Source organism: Silurus aristotelis (assembly GCF_946808225.1).
Source record: "Silurus aristotelis genome assembly, chromosome: 10".
Taxonomy (NCBI): domain Eukaryota; kingdom Metazoa; phylum Chordata; class Actinopteri; order Siluriformes; family Siluridae; genus Silurus; species Silurus aristotelis.
In genome coordinates this window covers 12,355,730-12,383,728 of record NC_139583.1, presented here as the reverse complement: position 1 = coordinate 12,383,728, position 27,999 = coordinate 12,355,730, and the positions used below count along the sequence as shown (strand labels likewise).

Sequence of the window (27,999 nt, the reverse complement as noted above, 5' to 3'; positions counted from 1 at the left end):
GAGTCTTGATGACGTCACAGTGATGGCCGCTCTCACGGTACTGTGCAGGGTTTGTGCGCTTCTCCGCTAAAAGAAACAGTTTTCTTTTTTTTTTTTGTTGTTGTAGAAAATCGTCCAAGATCTCGTTTAGATTTCAACACTGAGGGGGAGAGACCGGGTAACTCCCAACACCGAGACTGTGTCTCCAAGACGCTGTGGTTTGAAAGGTGACCGAATGTGTTTTAAAGCGTTCTTAGGGTTTTTTTCTATTTTATTTTGCTGAAAGTGCGTTGTATTGTTGTGGGTAAATGAAGCCGACCAGCGGTTTGGGATCAGAGACGTTCCAGCTCTTGCGGCCCACAAAGACTTAAACTCCGCCATAATCACGTCAGAGCGTCTCTTCGGTTATTTAATGAGTGTAGTTCGAAGTCCGGTCGTTTTCGCCTTTTTGTCCATGTTGTCTGTAATAAAGTGCGGGGCCGCATTTGGGCCTGCTCCTCCTGCTGCTGCTGCTGCTGCGGGCTAGCCAGCTAAGCTACTTCACCGCCCAGAGAATCGACAGACGGCTCCTCATTGGCAAATAAGCTAGCTAAACTAGCCAGCTAGTCGGCTAGCTCGAAAATTTGACGTATTCGTCGTCCATCTCATGTCACTTGCCATAAATCCTAGCAGGTAACCTCATTCCAAATAATTGCTACCATTATCTCTGTTTTGCAACAAAAAGAAGTTATGCATTATGTAAAGGTTCTGGATTCGAATAGGTCGTTAGCTGCCTTGTTCGCTAACAAGCTAACGGGTTTGTCAACTGTAATTTATCAGAGATATTGATAATGTAAAAAAAAAAAAAAAAAAAAATTCCAAACTATTTTTGATATCTGGGTAAAAGTTTAACTCTTAGATATATATATATATATATATATATATATATATATATATATATATATATATATATATATAATGTACACACAAACACACACAGTGTCGCTACTGCTTCCTCTTGACACAAAAGAAAAATGTCAACCTAGTTTTCATAGAGGATTTTTTGCTTGTTGCAACGCAATCATGTGAACTCGAAGACGAATCCAGACGAATTTGTGTGACACCCCTTAAAAATAATTTTCAACTCGGTTTATTCTAAACATCTAGCAATCTGACTGCTAGCATACGTCAACATTTCACCCTCAAACACATTATTTTTGTATACAAGTTTTTAATAATCCTTGTGCTGTTGTGTGGGTGCAGTAAGTCCTGTGAGAACCTAGAAATTGTATGCTGTTCTGTCATCTCATGAGGATGAAGATAGAGCAGTTATAATGGTGTCTAACTGTCAGTATTTGCTTTTGGTCCAAAAACCGGCCCAGCCAAAATCTTTATCCAAAAGTACAATCCCCGGTACAGCCAGACTTCTACAGCAGGGCAAAACCTCAACTGCGCACTATATAAATTAGATAAACAGTCGCTTTAGTTAAGGGCATCTGCCAAATACCATAAATGTAAATGAGTTGATTCGGCTAGTTACTGATGAGTGTACGAGGCGATGAGCACGACATTTGAGTGAAAGTCAAAGCTTTTGAACTGCTCAGTTTTAGCAGAGTGTACAGCTGAGAAGATGAGAGAGATGGACAGACTAAAGGAGTGGTTACAATACACTACTCCACTTTCTTTTCACCGACTTCCATTTATACACACATGAAGACGTGACCAAAAGAAGATCGACACGCCGTGGTGTGACCTCTTCATAGAAAAAGATGGAGTAAGCCGTGATTATAGCAGTGTTGCACCATCTTATTTTGTACAGCATTTTTCGGTGTTGCTGTATACTGGAACAGATGGTATGTTTTAACATCGGGGCATGATGCATCTGGTTGCCGCCTATATTTGCGCCAAGGATCAGCAGAAAATTTGCATGCTGAATTTGTAGTGTAACTGTCCTTTAAAGGAGTAAAGCCCTGCCGCATTGCTTTCTTTTGGCTGAGATAAAAGCATGGGCTAAATCCCACTGATGCAACAGCAGGTGGTCTTATGGCATGTAGGGAAAACCTTAAGTTTAAACAAAGTCAAATTAGCATTTTCTTACAAAATATATCTTGCATCCCAGTGAAGGTTTGTTAATTACAAATTTATTGTGCAAGTCATTCCGGGTGCATTTTCTAGGGTTGATAAACTCCTGTTTGCAGAAATTGGATTTTAAGAATTGATAAACTTGTGTTCTAGGGATTTTCCTGAGCACTGTCCAGAAAAAGAAACTGCCCACAACATACTGAAGGAATGTTTATTGTATGCATGTATTAAACTAATTGAACATATTTAAATAATGTCAATGGCAGGTTGTTTACTGATGGACACCCCTGAGAGCCCCACTCAGTCTCCACAATCTCCAGATGAGGAGGAGAAAGGCTTCTCCGACAGCGAACTTCTGGAGTCGCCGGAGTCCCCTGCAGAGGACGGCAACATGGTCTCCGATAGCGAGTTACTAAATGATGAAGAAGGAGGAGACGCAGACTCCGATTTTGATGATGAAGAGCAGGTTGAGTTGGGTGGTGGAGCTCAAGAGGACATTTCTGACCTGGAAGAAGATGGAATGGATGGAAGTGGAAAGGTCCAACAGCAAGAGAGTGTCATGATGGAATGCAGGCAGCGTGTGAGCCAACTAGCTGAACAGGAAGGAGAGGAAGAGATCCTGGAGACACCCAGATCACCAGACCCTGATTCTCCAGAGCCAGACCTAGATCGGCCGTTCACCCCTACTGATGGTGAGCAGGAAGATGGTGTAGAGGTGACCACCAGGTCCAGCTTGAGTCACCAAGAGCTGGATGAAGATGATGAGGAGGAGGAGGAAAGAAGACGCCGGCGGCTTATGGTAGTCAGCGATCTGAAGCAGGATTCACCCTCTGTGTCTAGAGATTTGGATGAGCACGAGCTTGATTATGATGAGGAAGTGCCAGAGGAGTCTACCACAGCCGCTCCAGAAGAAGAAGACACGGAGAAGGGGCCTGCCACTGAGGATGGGGATGAAGAAGATGAAAAAGTTGAGAAAGAGGTTAAGAGAAAAAAGGAGAGGAATCCGATCTTGCCCCCTGATGCTCAGTCTAAACAATCTGAAGAGGCTACAGGCCAAGAGAGGGGAAGGAGGGATTCATTTCGTGACAAAAAGAAAGATGAAGATGATGGAGAGATTGATGAAGGAGAAATTGACGTAAGTGTCCTGGCGTTCTATTGATGTATGTTTTTAGAGGTTAATTTAGAACCAAAAAGGTGCTGTGCCGTAGTTAAAGGCTATTTATATCCATTTAATTTTAAATAAGAATTTATGACACCGAAGGTGGTTTTGGGAAAGTGCATCTCACAGAGGAGCCAAAATGCACACCTCAGAAATGGTTTAGACTAATCAATAGCAAATATGTTCCTCTGCCTGGTCACTCTTTGCTTGACTTGCAGGACTGCACATTCACACAACTTTCACAACCTGCACGTTCACACAACTGTGCAAAGAGTGACCAAGCAGAGGAACATATTTGCTATGGATTAGTCTAAACCACTGGATAATTCAAAGCTCTAGTTAAATAATTTGGTTACATATAAACTGATATGCCTGTATTGTGTAATAATACAGGGAGAGTTAGTTAGACTGTACCCAATTACTTGGGGAAATGAATGGGTATGCAACTTTGTTGTGAACCTCCTATTTGCACATTCAGCATTCGGAGTAAGACTTCGTCATCTGTCTGAGCTAATACACCAAGTAAAGTTAGATTTCCCAAAGCTAGCTGGTGCTTTTGATTGATATCTGTAGTTTAGCAGGCAGTAGTTAGTTGGAGCATTAAGGCGCCGTCCATAATGAAGAACATTCAGTTGTACAAACGTGTACATTATTGGGCTGCAGCTATCGATTATTTTAGTAATTGTGTATTCTACCAATATAAGAAGTACTTCTCCCTTAATAATAATTACTAAATATAAAAGAGAAACTAAGACGAGTCTCTTAAAATGACCAAGTAAGTTGTTTCCTTTTTCGAAAAACTCTATTTCAGAAATTGCAATTTGTGAGATTAAACCCATTTAGTGTATTTAATTGCGATATTACATCAAAATACAAATATATAAATAAAAATCAAATTCAGATTGCTTCAAAAAAGGTAAACACACTTTATGGTGTTTTCTTTGTTTTAATTTGATACAATCCCAAACTTAGGAAGCTTTCTGTTGTGTTCTTTGGCCTGAATCGTCTCCTAGCCCCCTCGCTGTTTTCTCTCCGTTCCTCCATTTTTTCATTCTGCAGCATCTTTTGTGTTTACCTTTCCAGGGGTCTTATTTATAAACATGTGCGTACAGCACTTTCCACGCAAAGGTTGTGATATATAAGAAAACAAACTTGATGGCAGAAAGTTCACTTCTGTAAGTAAACTCTGAGTACACACAGCATGGAAACACAGAACGTGAGATGGGGAATTGGCGACACAAATAGAGCTCACAACCTCTGCATGGAAAGAAACCTTTGTGGCCACTTTCCACGTTTATAAATGAGACCCTTAGAGCGGTCCACAGTTTAGTGGGTGGTGCATCAGTAATAATGGTCCGTGGGGAAACACGGTGCTCCATGTGATGTTAAATGGACTAAATGAAGCATCGATGCTTTTTTTTTGTATTTCAATTAATCGAGATACATGAGGAGTTAATTAATAACCCAAACATTAAATCTGTTTGTCCTTTTGTGTTATGGCTGCTGACTTGTCAAACCTGAGTACTGATGAAGCACGTTGAAATTCCTCTCGCATCAACCACTTTGGTTCTTTTAATTCTTGTTTGATGTGTCTGTGGTGTAAAGATGGCATACGCCTTTGTAAAGGACTGCACTAACTATACAAATACAGAAGAGGGTACATAACTACTCTTTAAAGTGTAAAGTACTCCCACATGTAAATGAAGTCATATACACTCACCAACCACATAAAAATCTCTATACCTCTGCACGATCCTGCAATTACCTAAGTAGGCCAGTCATGTGGGTTACAGATCATGTTTACACTAGACAGCCATTCGTCCTTAATGAATGCTGTACCATAAGGTGAATATGCTGCCATCAGTTAAAAACAGGGAATCAGAGACTACCAAGGTTACTGATTTTGGTGAAACTGGCTAGTTGAAAATAATGTCTGTCTGAGATTCTTGTTTGCATGATATTTCATGATTATATTTATTATGATTAACCAAAGTTTTTTATTTAAGAATAGATCCAAATAGGGTCAAGGGCCAATGACTGAAATAGCAAAAAAAAAAAAAGAAAAAAAAAAAGAATAAAGATGCATTACGGTAACTTCGATTCTTTAATCTATAAATGTTTCAGTATAATTGTATCAAATGTATTTTCTTATTTCTGTGGTCTGTTTCAGGATGATGATCTTGAGGAAGGTGAAGTAAAGGACCCCACAGACAGAAAGATCCGACCCAGACCCATCTGCAGGTTCTTTATGAAAGGTAGGCTCCGAAGTTAATGATTTTAAATATTGTAATTCAGGTAAAATTTGTTGTTTGACTATTTTTGCTATTGGAAACATGTCAGTTACATGTGTAAAGTGCTTTGACTGGCATTGAGTTGTGGACAGACACCTAAATATGCCATGTGAATGAACAATACACTCTTGCCGGTAAACTCGCACCCAAATCTGCATTTAGCCCACCTTTCCTCACTGAGCCAATCTATTATGAAGAAATCACCATGCCGTTAGTAGGGAATTGCACGTTTCATACAGCTGTAGAAAACTAGGTGCCATGATGGCAGAATGGGGTTATGAGTCGCACAATTACACGCTAACTATGTTCAATCTTCTTACAACTTTAATGCACAGCTTTTGGTTTTCTTTCAGGTGAATGGATGTAAATATTGTTTGTTATAGAGCATTAATCGTATTTAATGATTTAACACTTGAAAAATTAAATCCATGTATCAGTATTATATTAATGCAATGTTAATTGTTGCTGTTTAGGGATATATAAACCACACACTAGCTGCCTGATCAACAAAAGTCCACCTTTCACTTTAATTACAGCACATTTGCTGTGGCATCATTTCGATACGCTTGTGCAGTGCCACAATATTTATTTCCATCCAGAGTTGCATAAATTTTTTGCCAAGAGCTTGTGTTGATGATGGGAGAGTCCATGTACCACCATGTAAAGTCTTCTTCCGCAGCCCACAAGATTCTCAATGGTGTTTAGAAAAATGATGTGTTATAATGTCGTCTCAGGTTTTTTAAACCAATCTTGTCACTGTATTATCATTTTGGAATTTACCTGTTCCATCAGGGAAGAACATCCCCACTCTTGGAAAACCTGGTAGTTTAGTATATTTGGGGAGTCAACTGCCCTTCTTTTATTTACATTTTTATTTATTTGTATTAAACATTGCTGAACCTAGACCTGACCAATTGAATCAACCCCAGATCATTAATCTGCCCTCAGTCCTGCAGGCACAACGCATGATTGGCTTTTTTGAGTAAATCTCATGAATGAACCACATGCATTTTTTTTTTCTCTGATTGTTCCAGAGTCCAAACTTTGAGCTTTTTAGCAAATTAAAGCCTTTTTTTCCCTTTTAAGCCTTACTGATAAGTGGTTACTGATAAGGCTACACGGGTGTTTAGTCACATTTCCCAGCATTTCACTTGTGCAATGCTTTTATTTTTACTATAATAAATTGTCATGAGTTCTACTGGTTTTTATTTTATTTTTATTTATTTTTAATTTATTTTTTAAATGATTAAAGTGATGTTAGATCACGATCATTCCAAAAAAATTCTAATCACATTTCCTCCTTGAAGCTAATGGTTTGCCACTATCTTTCCAGGTTTTTTTTAACAGTTCTTAGCCAAATTTTTTCAATGTTTTTTTTTTCCCTTGATATAGGGCAATGATTAGGCCCCTCTGAAAAAGTAGCATTTTTTCCCATGAACACAGGAAGTCTTCTGACATGGTTAAGAAATCAGCAGCTACTGCCTGCCTCACTATGGGGTTCAAAAAGTCGCTGCTAGCTGTTGCAGTGAATAACATATTAATCGCTTTGGCAATCATTGTAATCAAAGGCACTTGTGTAATTAATTCCGCTTTGGTCACCCCCCCTTCTCACTCACACAAACACAGGCGTGCACATACAGGGTACAGTGTGTGTTGTTACATCCTTGGTACCGTTCTATTAGCATTTGTGCTAAAGCTAAAAAATACCACTGTACAATGGGGCACAAGAGGGCGCTATTGTGCAGGGATTGCTGAAATACAGATGTAACCATGCAGCTGAGAAGCATTTCACTGTTCATTTTGCATTGGGTCATGACATTTTCAAGAAAGATACACCTTTTTAAATTGTGTGTACATTTTAAGCATTGTGAACATTTCGATGAAATTGTCAAATTTGTGTGTTGTCTGGTAGGTAACTGTACTTGGGGAATGATCTGTAGGTTCATTCACCCAGGAGTCAACGACAAAGGCAACTACTCCCTCATTGCCAAGCCAGATCCTTTCTCTCCAAATGGAGCTCCTCCTGGAGGCGGAGGCCCTCTTCCACTTATGCCCTCCAACCCCTGGGTAAGAGATTACCAGTTACTTCCACCACACGTTTTTAAGTCCAGGCATTGGGTGTTTATGTACGCACTGATTGTGTCGTTACTGATAATAATACCAAGGAAATCAAGAGAGTCATACCAAAGTGTCATGGAGGCACGCTTTGTAGTCTGTACTTCCTCAATCGTTTTAAATATCTTTCAATGTCAAATAGTTTTTTTTTTTTTGGAAGCTATGTAGGCTAAGCCTTCAATTAGCACAACAACTAATTACCATATTCACAATGTATTTTACCCAAGTTTGCTGTCTATTGTTGTGGAATGTTAAGCATCTATAATCTTTTTCCTTCCTCCTCACACTGATTTAAGGTAATAAAATTCAGTGTTCAGTGCAAACAAATACAAATTTTACATCCTTTTTTACAGCGTAAACTCCTCAGGCAGTTGTATAAAAATAATAAGTGAAAACCACTTTAGTTTGTTCGTGTGCATTCTTGACAAGTATGATAACTGTATCTGATTGAGAGCACGTCAGTGTATTGCTATTACGGGCTATATTGAAAACACACAGAGTACACCTGTATTTGCATTCTGAATGTAGCGTTTTTGTTTGGGGGGCATAGCAGCACAATTTTTTTCATTGGACACAGAGGTAGATTATCCATCTCCTAATGCGGTTAGACTAATTATATGATCAATTGTAGAGGACTTTAATTGCAAGTTGATTATTGAAAAATTGTGTTGAGGTGTTTCATACGTTTAAAGCATTTCTCAGACGCCCTTGAGGGTGCCTTTTTGTTGCTGGGGTTTAGATTCCAAGTCCAATGTCCTAACCACTAAGCTACTACATTCTAATTCCATTTACAAATGTAAAACATTAAAGCTTGAAAAACTCTGAAAAAAGAAAAAAAGTTTCTCTCTGTTTTAAAATATTTTATTATATACAGCAGTATTTATTATATACAGCCACGCCCCTATCAGCTTTTCATGGTGCCGCAAAAGTTTGAAACGTAGGAATAAATATACAAACTCTAAACCAAATCTAATTGTTGCTATGTGAATACATATAATTGGTATTTAATTAATTTCATTTATTTATATATTTTATAAATGAATGAAATACATTTATGTATACAGTATGTGAAAATGGACTTTGTATGTGTGGGTCTCTGTACCTTATGTTCTTCTATAGACCGCTCCTCCTGTAGAGGAGTTGCCTCCCCCACCCCTACCCCTGGAGCCTCCAGTGGAGAGTGCTTGGGAAAGAGGTCTCCGACATGCCAAAGAGGTATATACTAATCTTGTAAAAAACCCTTATCGGTCAGCTGTCCTAAAGGGAATTTTAGATATTGTAGTGATCACCTGTTTATGCATGATAATGGCTGGACTTTCTAACTATTCAGATTAGCAGCCATAAAGTTTGTGCAGTGATTTTAGGTTTTTTCCCATCTAGCTATTTTTGAGATATAATAAAAAAAATTAGTATTGTTTGTGCATTTTGTCTTTTATACCAGTAATAGTAACAACTATAGCTTTCCTAGTGTAAGCAGTACATCTACATCTATATAATTGAAGTTGAGTAGCAAGTTAATTATGGAATTGTTTTTATTGTGAGACATGGTGGGGGGGTGCTGATGTAACATCTTGGTTGCCTCAGGTATTAAAGAAAGCCACAATACGGAAAGAACAGGAGCCTGACTTTGAGGAAAAACGCTTCAATGTTACCATTGGTGAAGATGAATGGGAATTTGACAAAGAAAACGACTTCTTCAGGGAACGAGGCTATCGCATTACAAGGGAAATCAGAGACCCTAGGTATGAAACCGTCAAAGTTTAGTCTGCATCAACAAATCTCACTTAGCTAGTCTTATTGATTTTTTTAAACATCTTATTTTAATTCTACATATTAGCTTTAAGTAAAAAATTAACCACTTTACAAATATTTAACCCTTGGAATGGGATTTTTACCCTGGGATTTTTAACTGAGATCACCAGGGTCTTGCAACACCAATTCTTTTAAAGCACCTATTTCTCTTAACTAAAAAAAAAATAATAATAATAATAAAATAAAATATCATACATTTATTTATCATACTTTAAACTATAATTTAAGAGCTCATCTTGAATTGTCTGGTTTAGTAGACGGCTGTTGTCTAGTCTGTTACCCTAAAGCTTTTTGTAAGGTGCTTTGGATTGACTATACAGACCTGTTAAATGCTCAAATGTATCACCTGGTTGCTTTTGAGTTGAGCATTATAACCCAGTTTTAAATATTTGCAATGTTTGTATGAAGGGTGCGCAGTGGTGTGTAATTTTTGGTTACATAACATACCGTTAACATGTTCTCAAATGCTGTGAATGATTTTCATTTCTTATTTTTTTCCTTTTTCACATTGCAGTGAAGTAGAATTCAGAGACCCGGTATATGGGTAAGCATTTTGTTGTTGATTCCAAACTACTATTGCCACTTCTTCAGTGGTGTCACTGCAACTTTGAGCTCTGTGTTACCTCTACATTACAGCGACCCATATGGCGATCCATATTATGACTATGAAATGGAGGCTCTGTGGAGAGGTGGCCAGTACGAGAACTTCAGAGTGCAGTACACAGAGACACCTCTGCCATACCACTTCACCGTAAGTTTATACATACACAGGAAAGTGGACGACGGAAAACAAAGGCCCAAACAGGTCTAAGATACAAGTGTGTAAACTTATGCTAATTGAGTATAAGCATTAAATAACTGGCCCTATTTCAGGATCGAGAGAGAGATCCCCGTGAGCGGCACAGAGAGCGGGAGCGTGAGCGGGATAACCGTGAGCGAGAGCGCAGGCAGAGGGAGCGCGAGAGGGAACGAGAGCGGGAGCGTGAAAAAGAGCGGTTGCGCAGAAAGGAAGATTGGGAGCGAGACCGCCTGAAACGAGACGAGAAAGACGGAAAACCAAGAGAGCGTCCATTAAGAGAACCACGTGAGAAAAAAGAAGAAAAGGACAAGCCTCTTAAACCACGCTCACCTATTAGTATGCCACCCAGGTAAGAGCCATTTCTCAGTTTTCACACTGTGTTTCTATCCCTGTTTTACAATCAGAATGTCAAAAGAAAGCTTGAACCTGCACTAAAGGCTGTTTGGAACTGTTGCTTTTTAGGGGCTGATTTGAAATCTAGTACCCTCCATGGTAGTAAAAAAAAAAAAAAAAAAGGCATTTTATTTTTGGTGTAAAATTTCATGGGGTGTTTGTCTGTAGCGCTTATGTGAGACGTTAGGTCATGTTGTTTAAATCACATTGTTTTCATGTCAAATTTAAGATTAATGCTTTTACAAGGCATAGTAAATAGGTGATTGTAGATACTGTGAGAAAGGAGATGCTCTCTTTTCCTTTATTTTGTTTTATTTTTTTTAATACACCTTGCCAGGGATAATACGCAGGAAGTGTCTTGAAGCCTTCTCCGAATAGGCACCTACTGGTTTCCATAATGTGTATGCTTTTATCTGATCTGGTCTGATCTAAATATTACTAATAGAGATTGTGTGTGTGCATACAATTTATACTATATTTATTTACAGTTCTTTATACTCTGTCTCAACCCACTGAGGGCCCCCCCCCCCCCCTTTTTTTTTTTTTTTTTTTTTTTTTTTTGGGCTTGTCAATAAGCATAACGCAAACCAGGGACACACCACGCTTCCGCAGTTCCCACAATAACCACATAGTATTACAAATATAAATGTTACTCACATAAAAACACGAGCTATATCATGAGGTCAAAAAAGTAGTGTAATTTAAAGTGTTTCCATAGAGAACTTGGTTGTAGTGTGTCATACTTTGGCATTTCCTTTTTAAAAAACTAATCTTAAGAGAAGTGGCAAAAGCATGTGACACAGCATGCTTCATAACATTCCCATTAATATGTGATGAAATTTGTTGCCAACTAATTTTGCCATTGATTTTTATTGATTAATTGTTGAAACCCTAATAAGATAAATGTAACGGTTTTTATTTAATTTATCGAAACAATTATTATTTTTTTAAACCCAGGGTGTCTTTGTTGACAACTGTTCTAGTCGACTAATCTGGAATGCTTGCTGTTTGTTTGATAGAGAGTAGTTTCAATGCACTAGGAAGAAATTGTAGTATATGATGATGCAATATGCAAAAGACAAGTGAAACGGTTTCATCCTAAATGTGACTCAACTCTCTGTGCGTGTGTGTGCGCACTTATACACAAGTGCATGCATAAAGTTGATTAGCCCATTTTTGTTTGCGCCTTCCATAGTGAGGTCATTTTGAACCCTGTATTTTTATACCACAAAATTTAAAGACGTTACAGTTTCCTCTCAGGTGTGTGTACAGGTCTGCTGTTTTAGATTGTACTAGATTGTTTTTGTTCTGTTTTGCTAAACTGAGGGTAAATATCCCATGTACCACTTTTTTATGCCATGCTGCATTTTGAAATCTTAACTTGTCAAGCTGTATTCACCCCAACCAACGTGTGTGCATTATTTTTATATATATATATATATATATATATAAAATATATATATATATATATATATATATATATATATATATATATATATATATATATATATATATATATATATATATATATATATAATATGCACACACACACACACACACACACACACAGGCGTTTAAAATTAGAGAACAATTTATAAACAATTGAACAAACAATTGAATGTGTGTGTGTGTGTATATATACAGTACAGACAAAGTTTGGACACACCTTCTCATTCAAAGTGTTTTCTTTATTTTCATGACTATGAAAATTGTAGATTCACACTGAAGGCATCACAACTATGAATTAACACGTGGAATTATATACATAACAAAAAAGTGTGAAACAACTGAAAAATGTCATATTCTAGGTTCTTCAAAGTAGCCACCTTTTGCTTTGATTACTGCTTTGCACACTCTTGGCATTCTCTTGATGAGCTTCAAGAGGTAGTCACCTGAAATGGTCTTCCAACAGTCTTGAAGGAGTTCCCAGAGATGCTTAGCACTTGTTGGCCCTTTTGCCTTCACTCTGCGGTCCAGCTCACCCTTAAACCATCTCGATTGGGTTCCGGTCCGGTGACTGTGGAGCCCAGGTCATCTGGCACAGCACCCCATCACTCTTCTTCTTGGTCAAATAGCCCTTACACAGCCTGGAGGTATGTTTGGGGTCATTGTCCTGTTGAAAAATAAATTATGGTCCAACTAAACGCAAACCGGATGGAATAGCATGCCGCTGCAAGATGCTGTGGTAGACATGCTGGTTCAGTATGCCTTCAATTTTGAATAAATCCCCAACAGTGTCACCAGCAAAGCCCCCGCACCATCACACCTCCTCCTCCATGCTTCACGGTGGGAACCAGGCATGTAGAGTCCATCCGTTCACCTTTTCTGCTTCACACAAAGACACGGTGGTTGGAACCAAAGATCTCAAATTTGGACTCATCAGACCAAAGCACAGATTTCCACTGGTCTAATGTCCATTCCTTGTGTTCTTTAGCCCAAACAAGTCTCTTCTGCTTGTTGCCTTTCTTTAGCAGTGGTGTCCTAGCAGATATTCTACCATTAAGGCCTGATTCACACAGTCTCCTCTTACAGTTGTTGTAGAGATGTGTCTGCTGCTAGAACTCGGTGTGCCATTGACCTGGTCTCTAATCTGAGCTGCTGTCAACCTGCGATTTCTGAGGCTGGTGACTTGGATGAACTTATCCTCCACAGCAGAGGTGACTCTTGGTCTTCCTTTCCTGGGGTGGTCCGCATGTGAGCCAGTTTCTTTGTAGCGCTTGATGGTTTTTGTGACTGTACTTGGGGACACTTTCAAAGTTTTCCCAATTTTTCGGACTGACTGACCTTCATTTCTTAAAGTAATGATGGCCACTCGTTTTTCTGTACTTAGCTGCTTTTTTCTTGCCATAATACAAATTCTAACAGTCTATTCAGTAGGACTATCAGCTGTGTATCCACCTGACTTCTGCACAACACAACTGATGGTCCCAATCCCGTTTATAAGGCAAGAAATCACACTTATTAAACCTGACAGGGCACACCTGTGAAGTGAAAACCATTTCTGGTGACTACCTCTTAAAGCTCATCAAGAGAATGCCAAGAGTGTGCAAAGCAGTAATCAAAGCAAAAGGTGGCTACTTTGAAGAACCTACAATATGACATATTTTCAGTTGTTTCACACTTTTTTATGTATATAATTCCACATGTGTTAATTCATAGTTTTGATGCCTTCAGTGTGAATCTACAATTTTCATAGTCATGAAAATAAAGAAAACACTTTGAATGAGAAGGTGTGTCCAAACTTTTGGTCTGTACTGTATGTATATACTGTATGCGTGTGTGTGTGTGTGTGTGTGTGTGTGTGTGTGTGTGTGTGTGTGTGTGTGTGTGTATATATATGTGTGTGTGTGTGTGTATATATATATATATATATATATATATATATATATATATATATATATATATATACACACACACATATGATTTCCTGGTTTGTTCCCCCATGTTGTTTTAAGTTGTTTTCTACTGACTGTTGTAATCAACAGCATCTTGCAATTCTGTATTCAACCTTGTGGTTATAAATGTTTCTTTACTTCCTTACCTGAATTTCATCACTAGACAGCATCACAGAGGTGTAGTTAGAGATGTTGTTGTGATTAAAGAAGAGGTTTCCTGGCTTTTGTTGGTTTGAGTAATTCATATGTGGCAATAAGCCCAGGTGAAATAAGGGAGTGGAAAGGAAGTGACAGTTTTGCTGCTGTGTTTAATGAATGTGTTCGGAGATACCAAATGAGTTCTACCTGGAAGTTCCCAATGTGTCGCCAGTTACCATTTTGGGTCAGTACCTATTATCTGTAACCTGCCACAGTTCACAAGTTTCCAGTAACACAAACAAACAGGTTTAATTGACCCAAGTGCATTGTAATATGTAGCATTTAATAAATTATTTTAGTATTGAATAAACTGTGGAAATTTAGTTTGTTCCCCTGAGTTCACAAGGTACCTATAAATCCTTCATTAGGTGTCCAGAGTGTGGAAAAATCCATGGACGCCTCTTGGTTTATTTTTTGTTTGGTTTTCCAAGTCGCATGTCAGAGGTTGTGTTCTGACCTTTATTTGAATGCAGCATTAATACAATTGTGTTTTTCCTTTAGATTTGGACATCCAATAAGAGTCTGTTATTTGATAATTAGGGGTGTTATGTTTGGAAAGTCTTTATCTGTGGCCAGACTAAAAATATACCCGAAAGCTATGGTATGTAAAAATTGACAGTGGGTTTACAGTGTGCTTTAGGCATTGATGCCAGTCTTTTAATTTCCTTGCTGTTTAATGATTACTTAGAATTATTTTGTGTAGCATGCTCACTCACACTGATCAGCGATAACATTAAAACCACTTGTCTAATATTGTGTAGGTCTTCGTTTAGAGGCCAAGCCAAGACCTTTTTCATGTTAAGAAATTTCTTTCTTTGTCATTATTATTTTTGTCTGCTGAAATAAAAAAAAAAAAAATTATTAGTTCTTGTTGTTTCTGCTACATTAGATCTTCTTCTGTGGGATTGAGCCAGACAGACTAGTCTTTGCCAGTTTCAGTCACTGAGCTGGTTTTATTGTTCTAGCTGTTTGGTATACTCAATACTCAACATAGTTTTGTGAGTGTAGCATTCATCTGCACCCTGCCCTGTCTCTTTCTTGCTATTTTACCCTACGCCACTATATACTAAGGGGGTGGAATGTCGAGTCTGCTGACGATGCAATGATAAAAACATAACCGACTTGGTGTTTTCCCATTTTCATATATTTTTTTTTTCTTACTAAAAAAGTATGTTGCATTAGGTGTTTATAAACGCACACTAAGGTTTCGTATAATAATTATAATAAATAATTAAGCCATAAAAATACATCTGTACTATCTGCCTTTTTTTTTTTTAAGAAAAAAGTTAATATCCTCTTCACTGTCTGTTTTGTTCGTTTTTGTGGTTGTATTGCAATCTTTATTTCAATGTGCTTTTTGGAAATTCGCTTCCTCACAAAAGAGGACACTGGTTCAATAGAAACATGACCCACCAGCACCAAAACTTGCATAATGAGAAATTCCTTTTTAGTTCTAAAAATAGCTCTTTTTTATGCTTCTATTTTTAGCAACAGTGTGGTGCCCGTTTTATGATTACTCGATCTTGCATCACACAAAAGGAATTTCTCCCAGGTGAGGGACTGCAGACTTGAATATACTCTGACACCTTAGCTGAAAACAAAGTGGAAATTCCTGCATTTCTTTTAATTACTAGTAAGATTAGGAAACAACTGCTCTGAAAATTCTTTAAAATGCTTTCATTGGCGAGAGGTTTTACGGTATGTGTTGTGTTAAGAAAACAGGAAATATTTTTGCAGTCTGAAGCATTTTTTTTGTATTATTATTTTAAGAAAGAAAAGCACCTTTTGCTTTTATAAGGGGAAAAGTCTTACATTACCTTTTCCTTTAACATCGGCTTCCCCCTAATTATAAGTGCACTGTCAATTTTTGGGCAGATAAAACCTACAGACCATCCTGCACCTTCACAACTTTTTCCTTGTTGTTGATGCCCTCATTGTAGTCACTCGAGTGAGCAAAGATATAATTGTATTACAGAACGGAATCCTGGTTCAATCCTGGCACTGACGAGCATGTCTCAAATGTCCCATGCATTCATATATGGTCATGACAGTTGGCAACCATTTGTAATATGTTTGTCATATCTACATTACTAATAAATTACATGACCGAAATGGCATGTGGAATAGTGTTGTAACATCAGACGTTCATACCTTTCACCCCAATGACACATTGTTCAAGTGAAATGTTACCAAAGGGGGAAAAAATAAGAATCAGGAAAGGCATGGTTATGTAATCCTATTTGTAGTAGTTTTTTCTTGCTAGTTTCTCTATCGGACCTTGTAATGTAACTCCAACCAGATACTTCCTTATGTTTCCTCATACAAGTATTTAGCAGAATTGTTCAGTTATTACCATGTCTTTGCCTTGATACAAAGGTTTTTTGTTTTTCTTTTTCAATCAACTGTAACTTTTCCTGTTACTGGTATCTACTAGCAGCAGTGAACTTGATACATTCCTTGCATATACATTTTGTGAATGTAGAAAAACCACTTTGACAATATTGTTTGTGGGGGGGGGGGGGGGGGTCAGTCGCGTGCTTGCTGCAACGGAACGATACTTAATTAAAAATGTAAATACTGGAAGATGGTACATGCGTCTGGAAATGTGAGCTTGGCTTGTGTTATTTGCAAGGTAGGGATCTTTATCAGATAACACGTGCACCATCCTGATTTAGCACTTTTGTCAGTAACTGTAGAAGTGACCAGTTAAAGCCTGGAAGTTGGAAAGTCAGTGTTGTGTTATAGCTGACCATGTTCTCTGACTCCAGCTACCTAAAAAGCTGATAAATAAGAATCTCACTGTGCAGTAGTGTATATGTGACTATTCAAAACCATTTTTTTACATTCTTCTTTTTTATTTCATTTTTTAGAGGGCCAATGGAATCACAGCCAAAAAAGGAGACTGTGCCCATGGTAAAGCGGCCGGATGAATGGAAAGACCCCTGGCGCAGGTCAAAGTCTCCAAGGCGCAGACCTGGCCTCATGGGATCCCCACCACGTGGACGCAGACGGCATAGGCCGTCTGGCTCATCTGTGTCACTTTCGAACTCATCACGGTAATGTTTATCAATTTAAATTTTGTGTTGTGCATGTAATTGAGTACTGACTGAATGGTATTTCCCCAGGTCATCATCACGGTCTTCTTCATATACGGGATCTGGTTCCTCCCGTTCGAGGTCACGCTCACGGTCTTCATCACTTAGCTCTTTCTCCACTCACTCTTCGCAACATAGCTCTTTTTCAGGCAGCCGAACCAGGCAAGAAACACTCTCTCTCACACGCGCACACACACAAGCCACATTCACCAAATGTACAGTACATAGAGGTTTTTTGGTTTGTTTTTCAATAGAAAGTGATGCAGGAAATTTCCTTGCCATGATAATACATACAATTACTTTTCACTAAACAGAGCACAAGGCATGTGTTTAAACCTTTTTGGTAAACCATTATTTTTAATAACTTTTTTCCACCCCTCCTCCTCCTTTTTTTTTTTTTTTTTTTTTTTAATTGAAGATCAAGATCCTACTCATCATCTGCCTCCCCTACGCCTTCTGCCCAGAGAAATGTAGGCAAGAATAAAACAGAGCAGCCTCCTGGAGTAGTAAAAAGGTACATACAATGTTATTATGCACTTAATTCATACATACCAACTCATTCACACCCTATTACAGTAATTAGTCTGGTACCACCGGGGGAAAGAAAAACAGTTTTCGTTAACTTGATAGCAAGGTATTTGAATAAATATAAGTTAACAACCTTCTGTATACCAGTAAGCCTAAGTAAAGACTACACTGAGATCTTTTTTTTTTTGGAATATGCAGCATCACAAAGCAACATAAACAAAAATTCTGTTCTCGTCCTTAAGCCACCCGCTGAAGCCTGGAACGCTGCCCCCTCCCCGCAGGGATAAAGGCCCCTCCAAGAAGATGCCCAGTCCCTCAATGCCAGGCAAACCTCTGAAACCCTTAACGGAAGGAGTTAAACCTCCCAGCATTCGTGATGTGGGGAGACCAGCTGCACAAAGAGAACCAGTAAAACCACCCAATGTGAGAGAGGGCCGCAGGAAAGAACGGCTGCCGAACGATCCTCGCAGGTAGAGTGTGTGTGTGTGTGTGGAGTGAAAGTGAGAAATGGACAGATCCTTATGAATTAAAACCCCCTTTTGAAACAGCTTTTCATTAACACATTTGAATACTTGGCAAATTGATCAGAATTGCAAATTGAAAGTGGGAGCACAAAATAATTTTCTTCCTTCCTCTTCTAGTGGGTGGGTGTGGGTGTGGGGGTGTGTGTGTGTGTGTGTGTGTGTGTGTGAACTGTGTGATTTATGGACTTATTTGCATGAATCCAGTGTGTCACAATCCGGAGAAGAGAGAGGTCTGTATGTTTGTAGGTAGGTGTGTGTGTGTGTGTGGGAGTGTTGCATGTGGAATACCCTGTGTGGGAGTTCTGGGGGAAAATCACATGTCTCTCCTGGCTTTCCAGAGCTCTGGTATAAATGAGCCTTTGTTAACTTTTTGTTGACAAAGTAAATATTATCTGTCATGTAACCTTTAATTGAGACTTCCCTAAGGGAACTCCTGAGTCTCATGCCATGGTGATGACTTTCTTCTTCTCATTTTTTTATTAAAACATTTCCAGTTTATTTATTTATATTTTATCTTCAAACAACTTGATTTTCTCAGATGTCGAGTTGTCAATTATGTGCGTTGTTTTATTTAATCATTAATTATTTAAAAACACATTATATATTAATCAAATTTAAGGCGGTGTAGAAAATATGACTGGGATGATATCATAGTACAAATTACTAATAGCAATGACTCACATTTTTTAATAAACATCTGAGTTAAAGATGTTCTGTGATTAAAAGTAGGAAATATTTTGGAAAACATTTAGTATGACCTTTTTTTTAAACATTTAGAGTCTAATGGGACAACATGTGTATACACAAATATGTATTATAGTGTTATTTATTCACTTAACTATTTATTTATCAGTTGATTTATAAGGACAAGGAAGTTCTTGTATGTTGTTTCCCAGTAGGTAGTTTCACACTTCATATATTGCCTTCCCTGTTCAAAATAGTATAGGCTTCTATTAAATGTAATGTTTTTTTTTTTTGGTTTTTGTTTTTTTTCTTTTTCATTGGGCGTCTTCATTTTCTAAAAAATATTCCCTGTCATTTTCTGCCAGTAAGAATGATTATCTAAAAGTATGCATGGTTGTATTTACATGATACTTGAGTCCTGGACTATACATAGAACCTGACTTAGACTATTTAGTATCATGTGACATTCACAGTGTTGTTTGCTCTGATATTAATATGGGCACCTTAAATGATTTTCTTTAATGTTTCATAACATCACTTGAATGTTTTGTACCGTTTTCCACCATCAGGATCACCACTCTTGTGCAACAAATAAGAAAAAAGCTCTCTCGTGTATTTCAATTCGGTTTATATTTGCAGATAAAGCAAATACATGGATTAAATCGAGTTTTTAAAAATTTCTTCATCTCTGTCTGTCTCTTACAGGAGGACAATAAGTGGCAGTGTGAGTGGCAGTGGCAGCAGCTACTCAGGCTCTACTTCTAGATCTCGGTCCTCTTCTGCCTCCGTTTCTCGCTCTCGGTCTGGATCCCACAAGTCAAGGTGGAGTCTCCTTGAAACATTGTACACACAGCTTGGCCACTCTAACCCAGAGTTTGGATGAATAACTTGCTTGTGTGACATGTTTATTGATTTGTCGCATGTGTTCATGGTGCAGGTCTCTCTCAGTGAGCAGCGTATCATCAGTGTCATCTGCCTCCTCCAGCAGCAGCTCAGTGCGCAGTGCTGATTCTGATGATATGTATGCTGACCTGGCCAGCCCTGTGTCCTCAGCTAGTTCCCATTCACCTACTCCAGGTCATACACGCAAGGAGAGAGGACTCCCACGAGACAGGGAGGCTAATAAAGACAGAGGTAGTGAACTGATTCAGTTGCATTCATTCGATTGTAGTGCTGTTATTCAACACTGTGATGTGCAGATCCTTGTGCTTTCTTATCTTGTTTCGAATACTCATTTGTCCTGCCATGGTCCTGGGGCCCAATAGGTCTTAATTAATGTGACCATGGTTATGACCGATTCAAGGAAATCTTTCACTTAATGTGAATTTTATATTTCCAAAACTCGTTTGTTAAATTCATATTTTCATCATGCAGTGTAGTAATCTCCAGAAATGTTATCAGGCAGCTAGACAGCATACTGTAGCTGCTTTTTGTTTGAGGTAATCCTAATTGCAGACACTGATCAGTTGTTGAAGTTTTGTTAGTTTCATATCACTAAAACCAATCAGAATTTGTTTGATCTATCATTGTGTTTTTTTTTAGTTCTGTAGTTCTGCTTGTTGACATGCGTTGCGTTAATTGTGTTCTGTGTAGGAAAACCCACAAAAAAAGATGAAACCTTTAAAGAACAAAGAAAGAGGATTGATCAGTCTGGCATGCCGCCCAAAGCTGACTCAGGCATGCCCAGATCTGCACCTGGAAACCGGGGACACCCGATGAATGCGCCACCCGTGGGTCCTGCAGGGGGGGGTTATGGCTCTCATAAGGACATCAAACTGACCTTGCTCAACAAGGTAGCCGCTTAGAATAAAATCTGTGTATTCTTCAATTCAAATAGCGACTTAGTGGCTAACTATTTCTTCTCCATCACATATGTAGCAACAAGCAGACAGAAGCAATAGGAAGAGGTACTTCCCTGCAGACAAAGAGAGACCAACATCTCCTCTCAGCAAAAGAATGGCACTGTCTCCTGATAGAGGTGAGAGGTTGGGCCTCATTCAAGCATAAAGGTTATTGGGTCTAGGAAAAACCAGTGTAGAAATTCAGTCTGTCAAATTGCACTTGACACACACGTGCACAATTAGCATCTTTGTTAATGAGGAATTCCAGAAGGAAATCCTGCCTTGGAGAAGTATCACATTGGTCAGCAGTTTCAGTTCATTTAGTGGGAAGCCACAAACCATCGCACAACAAGGCTTTTGTCTAAATGATCTAAACAAACATTTTACAGATCGAGAGCGAAGACCTGGGCGACCACCACTCTCACCTAGAATGGACCGACCAAGAGGTCAGGGGCCCCGGCCCATGCCTCCACAGGGAGACAGGTTTGTGCTAATGTTTTTCTTACTGGTTGCATTGGTGCCATTTGTTCTGTACTTAAAAAAATAAACTCCCCTCTCTGTGAGCTGATTTGACAGTGCGTTTTAAACAGCTTCACATATCAGCTTCTGGATTTTACAGTCTTGTGTTCTGTTGTACCTCTAACATATGCATTAGGTTTATAAATCTGATGTACAATTCCATCACCATCCCCTGACCCTGCAAATCCCCCGGGTTAAATGGCTTGACTAATTTATCCAAAAGAGCACAGCCCCATGCTAAATGTGGCCATTTTATAAAATTCCAAGTTTCTCATTCTTGACAATTGTTTAACTACAAACCACCAAACTGTGGGTCCCTACTTAATGACGTTACATGAAATAATTCAGCAGCCAAAACCATTAGCAAAAAAGGATGCATTCCTACCATTCTTATATGCGTTAATTATTGTTGGGTAAAAATTCGCTGAGTCTCCAGTCTTTTGTTTAGAACAGGAATAATTATTAAAATGGGAAACCCCAGGGATCTGGGTGTGGATGAATAGAGCACACAAACCTAATGACGCACTCTGCATATGGGAGGGAAGTGGTTATCAAAGGCAAAGAAATGTAATACTATGGCCGAAACAGACACCTGTCATGTTCGGTAAACTTCACTTTTTCCTTTAGCTTATATGCTTTGTCACAAAACTGTATGAACTCGCACATTTTGATGCAAAATGATACTGTGGTGAAAAAGATTGGATAGGAAACAATTATAAACATGAACCTAAATGTTAGCTGTGTTTATATTTTCTTGTTTCAGAAATAGTTACAGAAGCCTTTATTAAATAGTGCATATGTAATGTGTTTTATTCATTTTGTTATATCTGTTGCCTGACCCCCCCACCCCCATTTCACTGTTTCAGCCACAGTCATACGAGGTACACCCTTATCGCTTGTGTTTCGTGCAAATTTTGTGTGCATCTCTGACTATCAGCATTATATTAGCATATGCAAGCTTCACCTGCGTCACTGAAAACAATTATACGTTGTGCATCAGTGTACAACTGCGTGTCTCAATTTCACAATTTTAATGTCATATTTATCGTGATGGCATTTTTGCTGCCAAGTTAGCATCGTGTTTGTTTATGTAAGCTTCAGTACTGTAGTACGTAACATTTGACCACGCTTGAAACAGCTCTCGTCACATCCTGGGTTCCTAAAATTTGTGTAGATCACCAATGTCCAATCAATCAGAAACAGAAGCTGATAGTAAATAAATGATTTAATTGGTGCAAAAAAAAAAGTTTATTTTAAAACAAGTGACTGAAATTGTTCACAGTTGTGTGTTTAACGTTAAATTAAATACTCACTAAGTATTTAGCAGTGGATATATTTGTGCATATTTAAAAAAAAATAAAAAAATCTAAATGGCCAGATGTTTCCTCACAACTTCTGATTTTTGCCTTTGTTTCTCAAGGAAGCGTCCCCAGTCCCCGCCACCCAAGTCTTCTGGGAAAGGCCTTACTGTATCTGCCGGTAAAGCTCCAGCCCCTGCCCCAGTCTCGGGCAAACCCAGCAGCACGCTATCCCGCCGGGAGGAGCTGCTGAAGCAGCTAAAGGCTGTGGAAGATGCCATCGCTCGCAAGAGGGCTAAAATCCCAGGGAAATGAGAAGCAGGCCAGAACCTGCAACATCTGGTTTTCAAGCCATCAGTCACTGAGGACCTCTAAAAGTCGTTTTGGAAGTGGATTAAACCGTTCATTGTGTTTAAAATTACAGACATCCAAGTAGCTCTCAAAGAACACCGCTACATCACTCAAACATTTCCCCTCAGCGAGAGGTTGTCTACATTTTATATTGATGTGATATTGTAGTGGAGTGACTGTTCACTCTTATTCTGTTATTGCAAGAAGATGGAAGCTTTACTGTAGTGTCTCTATGCTGAGAAAAAAAAATGAACTATTGAATTGTTTCTCTCCCGTTGTCTCTCTCTATTTTGCTCAATTATTCATTTTTTTGTTAATAGTTCATATCATGGTCTTTTCATCCAAAATGTAGGTTTTGATAATCAAGAAGGACCGCTTTACTGAGACTGACTTCTTTTATGAACACCACCTGTCTAGCTTAAGATCTGACCATGAAGAACTCGAGGTCCCCTTGTTTCCATCTTAACTAGTCAGTTGTCTGTTTAGCATTTCCTGACTGTGTTTTGTTTCTGAATGTGTACAAATATTATAAGTCAGTTGAGGAGAAGTGTATGAAACTAGAGAACAAATGATGTGATGTATTGCTTTTATAAGACTGCAATGTTTTTTTGTTGTTTCTCTAGCGCTTCAAGTTAAAAAAAAAAAAAAAAAAAAAAAACTTATTTTGTTCCTTATTTTTGATGAGCAAGAGTCTGTCTTTGAGACACTCTGAGATAGGGAAGAATAATATCTTGCTTTTTGTGACAGAAAAAGCTTCTAAATAAACTATTTTGATAAAGAGAATCACCTTATTTGAATGTTTATTTATGTATGCAAATGTATATTTCGGCTGAAAAACAGCGGATGACTACACTCTCAGCTAACAGTGTTTAAAACCTTGTAGGTCGGTGGTGGGTAAATATTAGTCCTGCAATTAGATTTGATGAGAAATTTAATGAATATTGGTTTTTATTCAGTGAAAGTAAAGCACTGCAGCTTGTAAATGCTAATTAGGAGCTGGGAATGTTGGTACATGTAATATCTACTGGTAGATAATCAGAATTTAGATGGGAATCAGTAGCTTAGTAGTGAAAGCGGTTCTCATTGATGAATTTTTGGCTATGTGTAAACTGTTAGATAAAGACTTCTTGATTTGCTATAAATATTTCTGTGCTTTTCATAGACCTGTTAGTCACATTGCTGAGGAAGATGAAACTACCAAATGTACCTGAAAATAAATGCAACAGGTCTATTACTTAAATGTAAAGCTGTAAATCATACTTTGGGAATTACTTTGTTTCCCATCAGCATCAGGTAGCAGCAGAAGCACTTGCAGGTACTAAAACTCAAGAGCAATTGAAATAAGGAATACAACCAACTGGAATGCATAAGTTTGGAAACTTTGTATATATTATTCAAAACAGGTTTAATACAAAAACATCCCAAAGTAAATGTTTTAGAATAGGAAAAGAGTTAAGCAGGCACCAAGAATAAACAAAACTTATATTCTTTCCTGAAAATGCCATTTTGAACAGGCATAGGATGCTATCATTTTAACACTTTCTCTTTAAAAACAAAAAAAACTAAATGTGTATAAACATACAATGATCATTGCTACAGTATTGTGTGTGAAATATGGGATGGGTTTGGTGATTATTTTTTTTCCATTTCCTCATACACTGGATTTTCCCAAGTGAGCAGATATATTGCTCGACTACCTACAGGTCTGGGTCATTTTGATGAGGACTAACAGGACAAACTAAACATGTGGGTGAGTACAGTAAAGTCTACAGTAAAGACTTGAATGCAGCATACATTATGTATTTATTATTCAACTTGTATGAACATGGATTTAAGTGGTGGTGTGTTTTTATTTGTATTTTGTTTGTTTGTTTATTTGTTTTTTAATCGTGATGTTCTTCTCTCCCAGTCTTATCTGATAGCCGGAGTTTTCATGCTTTTCCTCAAGGATGCTTTGACAGAACAGAAGCTTAGAGGCTGTTTGACTCATGATGAACTCACGCACCAGGCAAAGAAGTTACTGCGGCGGGGAGGCAGACACAACGATCTCAGGGCTGCACCTGCTGTGTCTGCCGCGTCCTGCCAGGATTTCACACACTTGGTCTTCTCATCTGAACTAAAGAACCGATCACTCTCTCCATGGCGATCAAAGTGAGTCTCTTTCCTCAGTTCTCATGACTGCGCATCCTTCCGACTGTTAGACTTAAAGACAAAAATGCATATTGTGCTTTTAAATCACTTCATCCAGTCCGGAGATAATTTGATGTTTTGCCTTATGGTTCGGCGTGTGTTACGTTCAAGCTGCACATTATTAAAACCAAAAAAGCAAGAAAATGCTGGCAGGGGGGCGTGTACGCATGAAAACATCGCCGGTAGGAAACGCCGGTAGGAACAAAAGGAAACAAACCTTCACCGAGTGTAGAAATCACCGCGTCCTCAATCAATTAGACAGATGGTTCTACTGTGACTGGTACTACAGGTAGCATACTTTCATGTTGCAAATATCCACGGCATTAAATACGTCCATCTACAGGAAGCTATCTCGCAGAGTCTATTTCCGCGAACAGGAAATGCCTCCGGCACTAAAAAAAAAATAAATAAAATATACGGAGAATTTATGGGCGTACAGAATCGAAGAGCGCATGCGCCAAAACACCTATACGAGTGCTGCACCTGTCGGTAGGGAAAGCGCTTTGTCAGAGTACCAGCGCGTATAGATTATAGATATAATATAGATATAATACTTTGTTTTCTGTTTTTTGGTACGGATTTCTAGGATATTTTCTTACATCTGTTTGGAAGCACTGGTTCTGGCTCAGGGTTAGCAGCACGAAAATACCGAGACAGGTGTGAGTCATTTCCGGGATTTGAGTCGATTCGGAGTCGGTCACTTGGAATAGGATTGAGGAAAACTGTCGAGAAGAACGAGAGAGAGAGAAATGTAAACAGATAGAGAGACAGGTGGGTATTTAGACAGAATGACAAAGATGCGGGGGCTGGCGGGAGGGAAGAAAAGAGGAGAGAGGGACAGAGAAGAGGAAGAAGATAGGAAGGGAAAGGGAGACTGAGGGGACTCTTCATGAAGGAAGTCCACTGCAGAAATGAAAACGACAGAAACAACTGACACATCATGTGATTCCGCATGTTTGCTGCATGATGATTAATAATGAGACGGTGTAGGTGTAATCCACTGACCTGGTGTTATGTTTGATTTCCTCACTCACAGATTTGAAACCGATGATCAGCTGACCCCTTCAGTCTATGAAGTGGCTGAGTGTCTGTGTTCCGGCTGCATCATTAACGGCTCGGAAAACTCCGACTACAACTCCGTCCCGGTGATGCGGGAGATGATGTTCCTCAAGAAAGTCTCATGTCCAGCTGATCCGCATAAATACTCTATTAATATCGTGTATAAAACACTTCCGGTCGCCTGCACGTGCGTCGTGCCCAGACAATAACCTCTTGTGGAGGCATTAAAATGTTAACCCAGACCAAAACTTTATGTAGAGACATGTCTCGTAAACGGTTGTGTTTGTTTTAAAATGCAAATTTGTTTAAATTTGTTGTTTGTGTAAAAAAAAAAAAAGCACTGCAGGCTATGCTTATATTGATAAGCTCTATATAAATTGCAGTTTAGTACATACACTATGTGGTACATACACTACTGTATACATCAATATATACAAATATTGCTTTATTTATGCGATAATTTATTTACTATTTATTTAAATTATTTGACAAGGTTTCACGTTTGTTCTTAAAGCTTTTTTAAATTTAATATGTATTATAGCTTTTCTTATTTTGTTTCTGGGCATTGTAATGTTTTGAATATGCACGTAACGTTTTAATGTATGTAGCGTATTGAATCTAATAAAAATCATCCAACCTGACATGAATGTTACACAATTTTTTTTTACATATATATTTTAGATATATATACTGCCATTACTACCAAGATCGGTGGTAGAGGAACAATATATTAAAGTAATAATAATACTGTAACCGTGACAAATCCTCTGTACCACCACATGCATAGTACACTTAAATACAGTTACAATTTGTTTTTGTCATTTTTGTTTTTTTAAACATCTCTTCTTCAAACCGCAATTTGCATTTTCGTGTAGGAAACACGCTTTAAAAAGAATGAAGACTTTTACTTTGTATTCCTCAACCGCCTTGAACGACCATACGCAGCCATGACGTTTAAATCACGCGACATTGTGTCACATGTGTTGATATACCGATCTCGTGTTGTTGACAAACATGACTGCGGCGATTATTACTGCATTGAGCATCCTTACTAAACCTATCCGAGGTAAGTGAAACTTTGTTTTCTCAAGTCAAGCACTGATGTACTGCACCGGTTCCATTTCTATTACTTTCACAGTGGAACCACACACACACAGCTGCTATTAGACCTGCTATTAGAATTTCAATATATTCGTTTGTTTCCTTTGCTTCCACTTGTCCATGTACAATGCTTTAAGGCACGCAGAAAATCATCAAACCTAATAGTACGTTTCTTTCAGTTTTAAAAAGGTGTTCAGTGTAAGTCAAACGAGGTCTAAGCATCACAGCTCTACCATCAATCAGGAAACAAACCCCACAAGAAACATTAGTCTTCCCTGCATACAAAATATCCACTACATTGCCTAGCCAATTTAAAACAAAATCCAATTTAATCCCATATTCTGTATATAAATCGAGGAATTATGGCCTCTAGTGGTCAAGAAAATATAATCCCATATACCAATTAGATGACTTGCTGCATGTATAATCATAGTAAAATGCAACAAAAGATAAATAAACTGTTGATCTAAATCATGAAGTAAAGTAATTCTTGGAAAAATATTAGGTTTTTTATTGTACTTTAGGCCTGAACTTTAAACATTATATGTGGACAGAACACATGATTATTTTAAGAAAACACGGAAAGTCCAGCTTCCTCCAAAATTTC

General features: G+C 38.3%; 3 protein-coding genes and 1 long non-coding RNA gene across 7 annotated transcripts in view; 3 read left to right on the top strand and 1 right to left on the bottom strand.

The window, feature by feature from the left end:
- Positions 1 to 23,825, top strand: zc3h18 (zinc finger CCCH-type containing 18). Of its 2 annotated transcripts, none has more exons than XM_083552037.1 (19): positions 1 to 206; positions 2,307 to 3,175; positions 5,370 to 5,454; positions 7,403 to 7,557; positions 8,725 to 8,820; positions 9,190 to 9,347; positions 9,932 to 9,961; positions 10,054 to 10,168; positions 10,291 to 10,565; positions 17,073 to 17,258; positions 17,328 to 17,459; positions 17,716 to 17,811; positions 18,068 to 18,295; positions 19,739 to 19,855; positions 19,971 to 20,167; positions 20,627 to 20,826; positions 20,912 to 21,011; positions 21,264 to 21,357; positions 22,814 to 23,825. In XM_083552037.1, exons 2-19 carry the CDS (start codon positions 2,318 to 2,320, stop codon positions 23,004 to 23,006), a joined length of 3,315 nt encoding a protein of 1,104 aa, XP_083408163.1. In that variant the 5' UTR covers positions 1 to 206; positions 2,307 to 2,317; the 3' UTR covers positions 23,007 to 23,825. The 2 variants fall into 2 exon arrangements, with proteins under 2 accessions (XP_083408163.1, XP_083408164.1); XM_083552038.1 differs by having other exon boundaries at positions 6 to 651.
- Positions 23,826 to 24,487: 662 nt separating this feature from the next.
- Positions 24,488 to 26,915, top strand: il17c (interleukin 17c). The gene is made up of 3 exons (XM_083551724.1): positions 24,488 to 24,792; positions 24,952 to 25,193; positions 26,269 to 26,915. The coding sequence occupies exons 1-3, from the start codon at positions 24,787 to 24,789 to the stop codon at positions 26,498 to 26,500; spliced, it is 480 nt and encodes a 159-aa protein (XP_083407850.1). The 5' UTR covers positions 24,488 to 24,786; the 3' UTR covers positions 26,501 to 26,915.
- Positions 24,829 to 26,370, bottom strand: LOC310731829. Its single transcript, XR_014535299.1, has 3 exons — positions 26,238 to 26,370; positions 25,832 to 26,135; positions 24,829 to 25,244 (listed from the first exon to the last, which is right to left on the bottom strand). It is a non-coding gene; the product is annotated as an uncharacterized lncRNA (long non-coding RNA).
- Positions 26,916 to 27,222: 307 nt separating the features above from the next.
- The window catches only part of tango6 (transport and golgi organization 6 homolog), a 28,778-nt gene continuing 28,001 nt past the window's right edge, over positions 27,223 to 27,999 (top strand). For all 3 annotated transcript variants that reach the window (XM_083552030.1, XM_083552031.1, XM_083552029.1), the window contains exon 1: positions 27,223 to 27,357. In XM_083552030.1, the coding sequence (XP_083408156.1) occupies positions 27,306 to 27,357 (52 nt within the window). In that variant the 5' untranslated portion in view covers positions 27,223 to 27,305. The remainder of the gene's footprint in view (positions 27,358 to 27,999) is intronic.

Coding starts and splice junctions, on each gene's coding strand:
- il17c (XM_083551724.1), top strand. Junction 25,194..26,268: donor CTCTCTCCATGGCGATCAAA/GTGAGTCTCTTT, acceptor CCTCACTCACAG/ATTTGAAACCGATGATCAGC.
- zc3h18 (XM_083552037.1), top strand. CDS start 2,318: ATGGACACCCCTGAGAGCCCCACTCAGTCTCCACAATCTCCAGATGAG. Junction 3,176..5,369: donor TTGATGAAGGAGAAATTGAC/GTAAGTGTCCTG, acceptor GGTCTGTTTCAG/GATGATGATCTTGAGGAAGG. Junction 10,566..17,072: donor CCTATTAGTATGCCACCCAG/GTAAGAGCCATT, acceptor TTCATTTTTTAG/AGGGCCAATGGAATCACAGC.